This window comes from Urocampus carinirostris, chromosome 9, assembly GCF_059441175.1.
Source record: "Urocampus carinirostris isolate Australia breed hairy pipefish chromosome 9, RoL_Ucar_1.0, whole genome shotgun sequence".
NCBI classification, from domain to species: domain Eukaryota; kingdom Metazoa; phylum Chordata; class Actinopteri; order Syngnathiformes; family Syngnathidae; genus Urocampus; species Urocampus carinirostris.
This window is the reverse complement of record NC_142357.1, coordinates 43,654,454-43,668,469: the sequence shown is the minus strand read 5'-3', so window position 1 is coordinate 43,668,469 and position 14,016 is coordinate 43,654,454. Positions and strand designations below refer to the sequence as shown.

The 14,016-nt window shown below is 43.1% G+C and overlaps 1 protein-coding gene across 1 annotated transcript in view; it reads right to left on the bottom strand.

Annotated features, from left to right (window-relative positions):
• Nucleotides 1-14,016, bottom strand: part of pcdh11 (protocadherin 11) — a 341,850-nt gene that overhangs the window by 100,250 nt on the left and 227,584 nt on the right. Inside the window, exon 5 of the mRNA XM_088343958.1 lies at nt 2,561-2,596. Coding sequence (XP_088200084.1) covers nt 2,561-2,596 — 36 coding nt within the window. The remainder of the gene's footprint in view (nt 1-2,560; nt 2,597-14,016) is intronic.

Genomic DNA, 14,016 nt, shown 5'->3' with positions numbered 1-14,016 from the left:
GTAGTCTGTGCAGCCCTTTGAGACTCCTTGTGATGAAGGGCGAAACCAATAAACAGGACTTGATGTGTCACGTCTTTTGTCTCGTATTTGGTTATTTGGGTATTTCATTTGAAGTTCATTTTGTCATTTATTTATTTTGTCGATGACTTTTTCAGGTTATGTTTTATTTATTTTGTTGAGTCTTCTGTCATTTATTTTGTTTTATTCATTTCAGTTGTCATGATGACTGATTTGGATCACATGTGCCTTCTGCGGACTACCTGATTGGCTCCCTGTCCCTATTTAAACCCAGTCCTGTCACTCTCGGGTTGTCAGTCCGTCACCGAACCTCTGTTGTTACAAGGCAAGCATTTTGACCCTGACTCCCGCCTGTCCCGTTTTTGTACCCGTTTTTCCACTTGTTTGTTCCTGATCTCCCCGTTTGTCTCCAGCTCCGACCCGTTTTTGATCCCGACTACGTTTTTGCTCTCCTGTCCCGGCTACCGACCTGTTTTTTTGTCCCTGATACCGCCACTTCCCGCTTCGGAAGATCCACTACCACATTCGGATCACGATCCGATTGCGTGAGCGCTGCCCTTCCTCTTTCTATCAATAAACGTGTGGTTATCGCTACGCATTTGGGTCCTGATTCCGTTCTGGTTGTGACATCAGTATTTTGCTGTGTATTTTTTTAGTTCTCCATGCATTTTGTTGCATATTTTGACATTTAATTTCTCATTGACTTATTTCGGGATTTATTTTGTCATTGACATGCAAAGATTTTTTCTTCTCGCTCGATTTTGTGTCTGGAGAAACGGACATTTTCACAAGAACAACCGAGAGGCGGTGATTGGTGGGAGATTCCTTCACCGATCCCGTCAATTATTCATCAGTGAGTCATGTTGCATTGTCAGTTACTGCTGAAAAATGTATATTTTACACCGACATGTATCTACGTGTTATAAGTACTAAAAGACCGAAAACGATAGACAAACTATTTAGTGTTTTTTTTTGGGGAGAACCGGCTTTTTCGGCTCAACTCATTAAAGAGAGCCGGCTCTCAAACGACTCACTTGCTTTGATTCATTCTATTACCAATCATTATTGTTGTATAAAGAAGTTAAGAAAAAAGGAAGTATAAAAGGAGAAAATGAAAAAAGACAGGTTTGTGGAAATGTATTATTCTACTTACCGGTAATTCTATTTGCATGTATTTTTTCCTTCTACAGTGAACGTCCAAGCGACTTCATTTTTGAACTTTTTTTTATAATAAAGCTCATTCATGTCGAGCAACTCAGTATCTCACAACAAAATGTTAATGAACAATATATATGATATAAGGAAACACATGTACAATAAAACATGTTAAACTACATACATAAACACGTTTGAGAAAAAAATATGGTGTAAGATTTTTTAGTATTTTATACATGTATTCAGGTATGGGAGAGCAAAACATGGTCAGGAACAAAAAACAGCCTGTAGCCGGAGACAAACTGGGAAATCATGAACGGACGGGTGGAAAACGGGTGCAGAAAGCGAGACTGACGGGAGTCAGAGTCAATGTGCTTGCCTTGTAGAAACAGAGGTTTGCTGACGGACCGACAACAGGCGAGTGAAAGGAATGGGCTTAAGTAGGACGGGGAACCGATCAGAAGGCCCGCAGCGGCTGGCGCCAAACGAGCGGGCACGGACAATTTATTTTTCCCATTCTTTTTAAAAACAAAGGGAAATACTCAAAACCAGCCATGTCATCTACACATAGAGCATTTTCCTTTTTACTCTGATTACAACAGTGTTACAGTATTGAGACTAGGAGCAGCCCATGATTTTCTGGGCTTTGTTGATTCTCCTGCAAGCTGTCATTGTTGTTATTTTTTACCTTCTATGACAACGTTTTTGTGATACCTGTACGTTTTTATCATACAAAGTACGTTTATTACGAATTTTGAGACGTACGAAAAAATCTGTACGGAAAAACGCAAAATTTTTCAATGATGGCTACCATCCGGTAAACACCGACGATCACCAAACGGCAAATCCATCAAGACAAACGAGTTGGCCGCGGTAGCCTCTATCTCGGTATGGTTTTTTCGTTGCAAACCAAGCGAGCGATTTGATGTAGTGAAAGGAAGTCCGTCTCTTTTTAGAGAACCGGCTTTTTCGGCTCAACTCATTCAAGAGAGCCGGCTCTCCGACGGCTCACTTGCTTTGATGCTGTTGTATAAAGAAGTTAAGAAAAAAAGGATGTTTAAAAGGAAAAATGAAAAAAAGGGACAACCACAAACCTGTCTTTTTTTCATTTTTTCCTCTTATACTACATAATTCGTAATATCAATCATCAAAGCAAGTGAGCCGTTTGAGAGCCGGCTCTTTTGAATGAGTCGAGCCGAAAAAGCCGGTTCTCTAAAAAAAGACGGACTTCCTTTCACTAAACAACGAGATCTCGTCGGCCGAGAACGGCGTGCAGAGGAAAACTTGAACCGCGAGACCAAAACAACAATGGCAGATTTCCCTGCCCAGAGCTTGACAGGTATGGACGTCTGGCATGAATTTGTAAGGCAGAAGGTGCAGGACTTACATTGACGGAGGAGATCTTCCCGAGCTGACAGGCCTCCTGCGAGAAGAAAAAAACAAAGAGTCTCTTTAGATCGGTATCTCATCCGCCATCACTAGATTTACAAAGGAAATGAACGCCGCACAAAACAACTGTCGTGATGTCAACAATCTGCTGGATTTAAGACATCCTCTCGGTTTTAGGAGAATTATCGATTCCTTTGCTTTCTCTCCCCACTCGTTCTTTACCCTTTTTCTCCCCTATCTGCCTTTTTTTCTTCATTTCCTTCTTTATCACTGTCTTTCCTTCTCCTCTCTCTCTCCCTTCCTTCTCTACCTCTTCTTATGTTTTCCCTTTGCTCTCTCTCATCTCCCTAATATCTCTCTCCTCTCTCCATTCTCTTTATCTACTATTTCTCTGCCCTATCTCCCTTTCTTGCTCTCCCTGCTAATTTTCTTCATTTCCTTCTTCATCACTGTCTTTCCTTCTCCTCTCTCTCTCCCTTCCTTCTCTTCCTCTTCGTATGTTTTCCCTTTGCTCGTCCTCATCTCCCTTATCTTTATCTCTCCTCTCTCTACTATTTTGATTTACTATTTATCTGCCTTATCTCCCTTTCTTTCTCTCCCTTCTAATTTTCTTCATTTCCTTCTTCATCACAGTCTTTCATTCTCCCCTCTCTCTCCCTTCCTTCTCTTCCTCTTCTTATGATTTCCCTTTGCTCTCTCTCATCTCCCTAATATATCTCTCTCCTCCCTTCTCTTTATCTACTATTTCTCTGCTCTCTCTCTCTCTCTCTCTCTCTCTCTCTCTCTCTCTCTCTCTCTCTCTCTCTCTCTCTCTCTCTCTCTCTCTCTCTCTCTCTCTCTCTCTCTCTCTCCTTATTTTTCAAGCCTTCCAACCCCTCTCTATCTCATTTTCCTATTCTCTCTCCCCTCTCCTGTATCTTCTCACGATCCTCTTTTTTCTTTCTCTCACCTCTCCTTTCTCTTCTTTTTCTTCCTCCCGTTTGCCTCTCGCTTACCCTCTCATTATTTTACTCTCCCTTTCTATTTCTTCTTTTTTTTATTTTTTCCCTTTTTTACGCTCTTTCCCCCTCTCTCTTTCTTTTACCCTACCCCCTCGCCTTCTCTCTTTACCCTCTTCTTGCTCTCCTCTATCTTCCTTTCCATCTCACTTTTCTCTCTCTCTCCTCTGAGACAATCCCTTTCTCTTTGTCACCTTTATCATTACCCAACTTCTTCTTTATCTCCCAACCTTTCTTTTCCCTCCCCCCTCTTTTTTCCTTCTCTCTTTTTACTCTCATTTTCACTCTCTCCTCACACTCTCATTATCTCAATCACTTCCCTTTCTCTCTCACTGCTCTTTCCCTAACCCCTTTTTTCCTTTTCTTTCTCTCTTCCTCCCATTCTCAATTTTCACTTTTATATTCTCATTTTGTTCTCTTTTCTCTCTCAACTTTTCTCTCACAGCACCATCTCTGCCCTCCCTTATTTTTCTCCCCTTTCTTTGCTTCTCTCTCTGCCGTATCTACTTTCCTTCACTCTCTCTTTTTTCTCTCTCTCCCTTCCTTCTCTTCCTCTTCTTATGTTTTCACTTTGCTCTCTCTCATCTCCGTAATTTATCTCTCCTCTCTCCCTTCTCTTTATCTACTATTTATCTGCCCTTTCTCCCTTTCTTTCTCTCTAAATGTTTTCTATCTTTTCCTTTTCTCCCTCATTTTTTATCTATTTCTCTCATCTCCCTCTCTCCCTTTCCTAATTTTTCAAGCTTTCTAACCGATCTCTATCTCATTTTCCTATTCTCTCTCCCCTCTTCTTTATCTTCTCACGATCCTCGTTTTTTCTTTCTCTCACCTCTCCTTTCTCTTCTTACTCTTCTCTTCTTTTTCTTTCTCCCGTTTGCCTCTCGCTCTCATTCTTTTATGCTTCCTTTCCTCCCTTTTTACGCTCTTCCCCCTCTCTCTTTCTTTGACCCTACCTCCTCCCTCTCCCTTGCCTTCTCTTGTTACCCTCTTTTTTCTCTCCTCTATCTTCCTTTCCATATCTCTCATTCTCCCTCCCCTCTTTGACAATCCCTTTCTCTTTGTCACCTTTATTATTACCCAACTTCTTCGGTTTCTCCCACCCTTTCTTTTCCCTCCCTCCTCTTTTATCATTCTCTCTTTTATTTCTCATTCTCACTCTCTCCTCACACTCTCATTATCTCCATCGCTTCCCTTTCTCTTTCACTGCTCTTCATTACTCCTTTTTTTTCCTTTTCTTTCTCTCTTCCTCACATTCTCAACTTTCACTTTTATATTTTCATGTTTTCTCTTTTTCTCTCCACTTTTCTCTCACAGCACCTCCCCTTTTTTTCTCCCCTTTCTTTGCTTCTCTCTCTGCCGTGTTTTTCTTACTTTCGTTCACTCTCTCTCTTCACTCTCTATCTCCCTTTCCTTCTCTTTCTCTCCCCCGTCCCCCTTTCCCTTTCCACCTCTCCTTCCCCCCGTCTCCCCCCTTGGCAGTAAATAAGGAGAGCGAGGCCGTCGGAGGGCCAGAGACCGACCCGAACGGCGCGCCGTCCGTCCGACACTTTGATAAAGAGGTTTCGTTTTGGCCTCAAAGAGAAAAAGACAAACAAGACGTCAAAAGCAGACGAGCTGCTAAATCGGGAACAAAAGACGGAGGAAAGAAAGGAAAGGAAGAAGAAAGGAGTCGGCTCCTTCCCTCAGGACGTCCATGACCCGCACAGCGATGAATATTTCATGTTTAATCGTCGTTTTTTGTCGTCTTTGGTCTCGGCGAATGAAAAGAGAAATACGGGGAGGGGCGGGGCCAGATTTACCGAGGGGCGGGACCTTTCGATAAACAAATTCACGTCAAGTCATTACACTGCAAAACAGTGCTTATTTCAAGTGTCTTAGAATAAAAATATACTTGAAATAGCTTTAATGGTTTGAAGGTTTTATGGGGTAGCAGTAGCTCAGGAGGTAGAGCGCTCGTCTTGGGATCAAGGGATTCCAGTTCGAATCCCGGCTCGAAGTGTCCTTGGGTAAGACACTGAACCCCCTAATACCCCCAATAGGCAGGTTAGCGCCTTACATGGCTGCAAGGCCGCTATTGGTAAATGTGGAGCACATTGTAAAGCGCTGTGGGAAGTCATTGACTTGAAAAGCGCTAGAGAAATGCAGATCATTTCATTTCATTTCATTTTTAATGAGCTAAATAAAACCCTCTTTCCTTTTTCTAAACAAAACAAAACAAAGATACATTTGAGAAAGTTAAACCCTAGCTCCAAACCCTTAACCCTAATGCGAAACCCTAACCCTAACCCAAAAAATGAGCCCCAAACTCGTCACCACAAACTCTTCGCCCTAAACCCAAAACCCTTAACCTTAACTCCAAACCCAAATTTCAACCCCTAACCTTAAACCCTGACACCTGAAAGCAAACCCTAAACCTTAAACCCTAACTATAACCAGAAAACCTAACCCCAAACACAAGAAGCCTCAACTCTGAAAGTTAAACCCTAACTTCCTGGCACGCCCATGGGAGGAGCCGGCACACCAGCTTGCGGGAAAAACGCGGGCCGAGATAAGGAAGCAGGAGATCTCGAGAAGAAGCTTTTGTACGATCAAATACAAATTACATTTAAATACAAAATATATTCACTGGCTGAGCTGTGGGGCGAGGTCAATGCAACCTAGTGAAGAATGATGTTTACCAGAACAGCGGGGAACTGGGACAAAGGGCTGATAAAAAAAAATCAGCACTTCTCGATGCAGAGAGCCCTGACCATTTCAGACAGCCAAGCGAGGGGGCTTTCCTGGCATGCCCATGGGAGGAGCCGCGAGAAGGAAGCGAGAAGATCAAGAGAGGAGGCTTGATGGAGACTCTCATCTCTCATCTCATCTCATTAGCTGTACCGCTTATCCTTATTAGGTTTGCGGGGGGGCTGGATCCCATCCCAGCCATCTCTGGGCAGTGGGCAGGGGACACCCTGAACTGGTTGCCAGCCAATCGCAGGGCACACGGGGACAGACAACTCACTTGTTTAGTCACACCTAGGGACAATTTGGACCGGCCAATTCGCCTGAAATGCATGTTTTTGGAATGTGGGAGGAAACCGGAGTGCCCGGAGGAAACCCACGCAAGCACGGGGAGAACATACAAACTCCGCACAGTAAGGCCGGTAGTTGGATTTGAACCCACGCAGGAGGTTCCCACGACCTCAGAACTGTGCCGCACACGCGCTAACCACTGCGCCGCCGTGCTGCCCAGACATCGAGGCGAGGGGGCTTTCCTGGCACGCCCATGGGAGGAGCCGGCACACCAACTTGCGGAAAAAAACGTGGGCCGGGAGAAGGAAGCGAGAAGATCGAGAGAAGAGGCTTGACAGAAACTCAAGCGACACTAATTCGGCTGATTCGATGGCGTTCACTTAGTTAAATTATATAAGAAATTAATTCTGCCCCTGGTCATTTTTCCATCAAGAAATGAGCGCGCATTGTTAAGCGAATGAAGGTTATGTTCGGTTAATGGAGTCAGATAACTCATTCGAACAATTTGGTAAACAATACATCTCATCTCATTAGCTACACCGCTTATCCTCAGTAGGGTCGCGGGGGTATTGGAGCCCATCCCAGCAATCATCGAGCAGTGGGCAGGGGACACCCTGAACTGGTTGCCAGCCAATCGCAGGGCACACGGGGACAGACAACTCACTCGCTCATTCACACCTAGGGACAATTTGGACCGGCCAATTCACCTGAAATGCATGTTTTTAGTATGTGGGAGGAAACCGGAGTGCCCGGAGGAAACCCACGCAAGCACGGGGAGAACATACAAACTCCGCACAGGAAGTCTGGAGCTGGATTTGAACCCACGCAGGAGGTTCCCAAGACATGAACTGTGTCGCACATGCACTAACCACTGCTATGCTGTGCTGCCCTGACAGAGACTCAAGCGACACTAATTCGGCTAATTCGATGGCGTTCACTTAGTTAAATTGTATAAGAAATTAATTCCGCCCCGGGTCATTTTTCCATCAAGAAATGAGCGTGCATTGTTAAGCGAATGAAGGTTATGTTCGGTTAATGGAGTCAGATAACTCATTCGAACTATTTTGTAAACAATACATTTTAATATTAAATACCGTATTTTCCGCACTATAAGGCGCACCTAAAAGTCTTAATTTTTTTCAAAAGCTGACCATGCGCCTTATAATACAGTGCGCCTTATATATGGATCAATATTAAATCGCAAGTTATTACAACTTACGCAACAGCCGCCGACTCGATTTCCCCCCGAACGTGGAGTAGTCCGCGGTGTAGGCTGGGATTTATATACCGGCGTTTCATTGGCTAACCAATGTGTCAATCATCATTTGAATCGATCACTATTGGCTAAAGTTATTCGGAGCCTCGGATGGGCTAGAGGGCCAAAACAAAACCTGCAATTGGCCAAAAAAGATGTGTCAATCATCCGTTAAATCGATCGCTATTGGCTGAAGTTATTCGGAGCCTCGGATTGGCTAGAGGGCCAAAACAAACCCTGCAATTGGCCAAAAAAGATGACTGAATAGCAAGCTTGCTAAAGTACGCCATAAAGAAACATGTTTCATTAGTCTGTATTTGTACATATTTGACTCTCCTGGATTGACTACACTCACGGATATAAGAGGACCATGGTTGCACACCATTATTGAACGCAACGACTTCGGTGAGCTACTCCGGCTATATATTTTCCCAGTATCTTGTTTTAGAACGATCTTGATGTTTCTGTGAAGAGTTGGGTGAATTCAACTCAATTCCAAGTGTTTATTGTCATATGCACAGTAGCGAAAAAGAAAATAGAAACTAAGGAATGGTTGGCATTTCTTGAATCCCAAGACTTTAACCTTCCGAATGATATTTGAAAGGATGCATTTGAGTGACATCGTACGGACACCGCATCCGCACGTGTTCTCGACACGTATTTGCTTATTTGCAAGCTTTGGGAATGTTAAGGGGGTAATCAGTTGGACTGAATCATCTGACTGTTTTGTCCACATTGTAGCGCCTTTTAATCCGGTGCGCCTTATGTATGGAAAATATAGGACCAAAAACAATTTTTAGGGGGTGCGCCCGATAACCCGGTGCGCCCTATAGTACGGAAAATACGGTAGATTAAAAACACAAACTCACACATCATTTCAAATGGTGTTTACGTGTATATGTTTGTGGGGTGGGGCAAAGGTGACCCCTGGGGCCTGGCGTTTGACAGCCACCTACTCGGACATTTCACCTTTGTATTTGCGTACCCGTTCGGCGTATGTACCTTGTTTTATTACAACCTTGTAAACGCATGCGGACCAAATGGCTGATTTGCATACGAGAGGCGCTCATTTGCATAGCCATCCTAGCTAGCCGGGCGAGCTAACCTCCTTTCATGTCCGGCAGACTTTCAGGTGAGGATAATTAAAGTCCTACGTGTCACAGCACGAGAACCCATTTGCATTTCTCGCCCGGCTAATATTTTTTGACGAGTGCCTCATTTGCATTTGGCGACCGCTCGTTTTTTTTATTATTTTTTTTTGAAGTAGGAGAAGACGTCGCCGTTGTTACCAGGAGATGTTTTATTCAACGTGCCGTGACAAGATCACGTCGAGCAATTAAAGATATGCTAATGTGAGTATGAGAAGGTGACCCGAGTGTTGGACGGAGAAACGAAGAAATGATACTCGTAGGGTTGTCTTCGGCACCGGGCGGTGACCCGTTGTGCACGCATGCCTCTTGGACCACGTCGGAATACATTTTATGGATGGTCAGTAGCTCAGGAGGTAGAGCGCTCGTCTTGGGATCAAGGGATCCCAGTTCGAATCCCGGCTCGACCGTGTTAGATGTCGAAGTGTCCTTGGGTAAGACACTGAACCCCTAATTCCTCCAATAAGCAGGTTAGCGTCTTACAGGGCTGCAAAAGCGCTATATAAATGCAGATCATTTCATTTCATTTCATAGTGATTGTAGTTTAAAACATTCAACATGGCTCCCGATCAGTACTGTCTGTCCCCTGTTGTCAGTCCGTCTGCGAATCTCCGTGTATACTAGGCAAGCCTTTTTTGACCCTGACTCTCGCCCGTCCCGCTTTTGCTCCCGTTTGTCTCCAGCGACGACCCGTTTTGATCCCGACCACGTCTGCTCTCCTGTCCCGGCTTATGACCCTTTTTTGTTCTCGACAACGTCTTGTCTCACGTTCTGGCTTACGACTCGTTTCCGACCCCGACCACGTTTTTGCTCTCCTGTCCCGGCTACCGACCCGCTTTTTCCGTCCTGACACCGCCATCGCTCGCAACGGAATAGAATAGAAGAATAGAATATACCTTTATTGTCATTGTTACAAAATGGGTTGACATATTGTGACAATGAAATTGGGCATGACACTCCAGTTTCCGTGTTCGGATCACGATCCCGCGCTTCGCAAACACTGGATCGCGGGCGCAACCTTTCCTCTCTCTTTCAATAAAACTTGTGGTAAACGTCACGCAAGTGGGTCCTGTTTCTGTTCTGCTCCAGACACATATTCATTTTTCTCGATTTATTTATTTCTTGTACTCTTATTAACTTTGGAAAAAAAATCTGTTACTTATTCAGTTTTGTGTTTTTTTTTTTGTCTTTTCATTTTACTCTGTTGTATTAACTTTTATTTGTATTTTAGAATTTTTTATTTTTATTTTTATTTCAGTATTTATTATATCTGACTTTTAATTTGTTTCATTTTATGGAATTGTTGTGTTTTATTTTTGTCATGATTACCCATGCGATGCACCCGTGCCCGCTTCTTTGATTCTGATTGGCTCCCTGTCACGATTTAAACCCACTCCCATCTGTCACCTGTTGTCAGTCCGTCTGCGAACCTCAATTTACTCTAGGCAAGCTTTTCGACCCTGACTCATTCCTGTTTTTCCTCCCGTCTGTTTCCCGGCTTCGACTCGTTATTTGATCTTGACCACGTCTACTCTCCGCTCCTGGCTTTCGACTCGTTGCTGATCCCGACTATGTTTTTGCTTTCCTGTTTCAGCTACTGACCTGTTTTTCCGTTCCTGACACCGCCATCGCTCACCACAAAAGTGAATTTTATTTCATTATATAAATGTCATTTTTAATGTTTTTGGTTTGATTGTTAAACTTTATTTACTACTTCATTTTATTTTTGCTTTGTTTATGTCATTTTATTTTACTGTACTTTATACATTTTTTTTTAAACTTTATTTTATTTAATTTAATTATATTACAAATCTATGTATTTTGCTTTATTTTATTTTTCTTATGATTATTTTCCTTCAGGCATATTTTAATATATTTGACTTTATTTATTTGCCCTTATGTCAGGCTTTCGACTCGTTTCCGATCCCGACCACATTTTTTGCTCTCTTGTCCTGGCAACTGACCCTTTTTTTCCGTTCCCAAAAACGCCATCGCTCGCCATGGAAGTGCCACTTCCGCGTTCAGAGCGACCTTTTTCCCGCTTCCAATCAAACTGAGAAAAACGTAACGCAAGTGGGTTCGATCCGATCTCAGTTCTGGTCCTGACATATTTAACTGGATTATTTTTACATTATTGTTTTATTTTACATTCAAAAAATATTTTTAGTATATTTTTAATTTTATTTCATGGTCGTCATTCGAGATGGGGGAGCAGACATGGTCGAGATCGAGACAAATCATAGCTGGAGACGAACAGAAGCAAAAAAACGGGACAGGAAAAGGGCTTGCCGCGTGGAAACGGAGATTCGCAGACGGACCGACAAAAGGGGACTGACAGGACAGAGTTTAAATACTGACAGGGAGCCAATCCGTCAACAAGCTGCAGCTGGGGTCACACGGGCGGGGCCAATTGGGCGTCATGGCAACCGTGAGAAAATCTGGTGTGACATGGGCGGGGCCAATTGGGCGCCATGGCAACCGTGACACATTCAATGTTAAAATAGATGAAAACATTTTATATATATTCTTCTCTATTTTTACCTCAGTAGTATGTAGTATATATTTTTACAACACTTGGCGTGGAAATGAATAAATAATAAATTCAGGTTTTCTTCACATTAAGTACTGCATCTCCAACCACGTTAGGCTATATGCTAAGAACTTGTTTTTTCGAAGTGAAGGATTTTATACATTTGACTATAAATGATTTTGTACGACCAAATACAAATTACATTTAAATGTAAAAGATATTCACTGGCTGAGCTGTGGGGCCAGGTCAATGCAAAAATTATGTTTACAGGAACAGCAGGAAACTGGGACAAAGGGCTAATAAAATAATCCGCGCTTCTCGACGCGGACGGCCCTGGTGACGTAAAAACGCTCGGGGATGTTTTGACCATTTCAGACATCGAGGGGGCTTTCCTGGCACGCCCATGGGAGGAGCCGGCACACCAGCTTGCGGAAAAAAACGTGGGTCGGGAGAAGGAAGCGAGAAGATCGAAAGAGGAGGCTTGACGGAGACTCAAGCGACACTAATTCGGCTAATTCGATGGCGTTCACTTAGTTAAATTGTATGAGAAATTAAATCTAGCCCCGTGTGGAAATGCAGGGTGAATGCAGGTTGTGTTTGGTTCATGGAGTAACTAATTCGAACAATTTGGTAAACGATACATTTTTAATATTACATTCTAACAGAATTTTTATTTATTTATTTATTTTTTTAATATAGTTGAAAAATTATTTCAGCCCAAAATATTAAAAAATATATATAAATATGTCTTTATAACATATACGTTTTCGTACAACATTCGACACGGAAATAAAGAAATAACGCGCGTTTGGGTTTTCTTGGGCACCGGGCAGTGACCCGTGGTGCAGGAACCACGTCAGGTTTTATTTCTTATTTGATTTTTGATTTTTCTTTTGGGCGGGAGAAGTACAAGATGAAAGCGAAGAAGACGTTTGATCACCGCAGGCTCTCTGATCATTAAAATATTTGATTCATAATGAATTCAAGCGGCTCATCCATTTTTGAGTGAGAAGGTGAAAGAAGACTCGGCTGAAACCCGATAGAATAATATCATCACCCGATGTAGATTTCAATATTTAACGCCGACAATTAGCAAAGATTTCGTCATACGCTGCAAAAAATGTGCTAGTCCGTTTGCAGATTTTAAGGATACGGTGAACGAATTAAATTAAAAAAAAAAAAAAACAATACTAGAAAAAAATGGACGAAATATAAAAAGTTTTCTTGATAATAGTAATAATATTTATTAAAATTTACGAATAATTGTTATGATTACTGATGTGCCCGCTCATTTGGCGCTCATTTGGCGGGTTCTGATTGGTTCCCTGTCACTATTTGAACCCGGTCCTGTCTGTCCCCTGTTGTCAGTCCGTCTGCGAACCTCAGTGTATACTAGGCAAGCCTTTTTCAACCCTGACTCCCACCTGTCCCGTTTTTTGCTCCCGTCTGTCCCTGGCTTCACTCGTTTTTGATCCTGACCACGTCTGCTCTCCCGACCCGGCTCACGACCCGTTTCTGACCCCGACCACGTTTTTGCTCTCCTGTCCCGGCTACCGACCAGTTTTTCCGTCCATGACACCGCCATTGATCGCTACGGAAGATCCACTTCCGTGATCAAAATCTGAACACGAGAGCGTGGGCGCAGCCCTTCCTCTTTCCTTCAATAAAACTTGTGGTACACGTTACGCAAGTGGGTCCTGTTTTCGTTCTGGTCCTGACAAAAACATGTTTAAATCGGACATACTTTAGGAAAAAAAAAAAAAAAAAACATGTAAATTAGTTCAAAATTATCATGAAAAATGAAATAAAATAAATACGTATAAATATGAGTTAAATAACATGATTCAATATTATGTAGGGATTTTTTGTGAGTCAGATAAAAATATAAGGTAAAAAAGAAAAAAGGAAATAAAGATGTATATCAAAGTTTAATTAGATGAAAATATAAGGTTGTCAGGACCAGAACGAAAACAGGACCCACTTGCGTTAACTTTCTCACAAGTTTTATTGAAAGAGAGACGATCCGGTGATCTCTGGACGCGGGAAACAAGTCGCTCTTGTACTCTGATTGTGATCCGAACACGGAAACGGATCTTCGTAGCAAGCGATGGCGGTCTCAGGGACGGAAAAAACTGATCGGTAGCCGGGACTGGGAGAACAAGGCGTGGTCGGGGTCAGAATAGAGTCGTAAGCCAGAACGGGAGAGTAGACGTAGTCGGGGGACAAAAAGAGGTCGTAAGCCGGGACGGGAGAACAGACGTGGTCAGGAGCAAAACAGGTCGTAGCTTGAGACAAACGGGAGCAAAAACGGGTCAGGTGGGAGTCAGGATCGAAAAAGGATAATGTAAATCAAGAGATTTTTGGGCCTTTTTACGACTCAAGGAAACGTCCGTTGACGAAACACCCGACAAGATCCGGTGCCGGGTTGTCGGAGCGGAACGCTAACGAGTAGCACCGTTCGCTAGCTGGCTAGCTGGCTCGCCCGCGCGCCGGTTTATCGGTAAACAG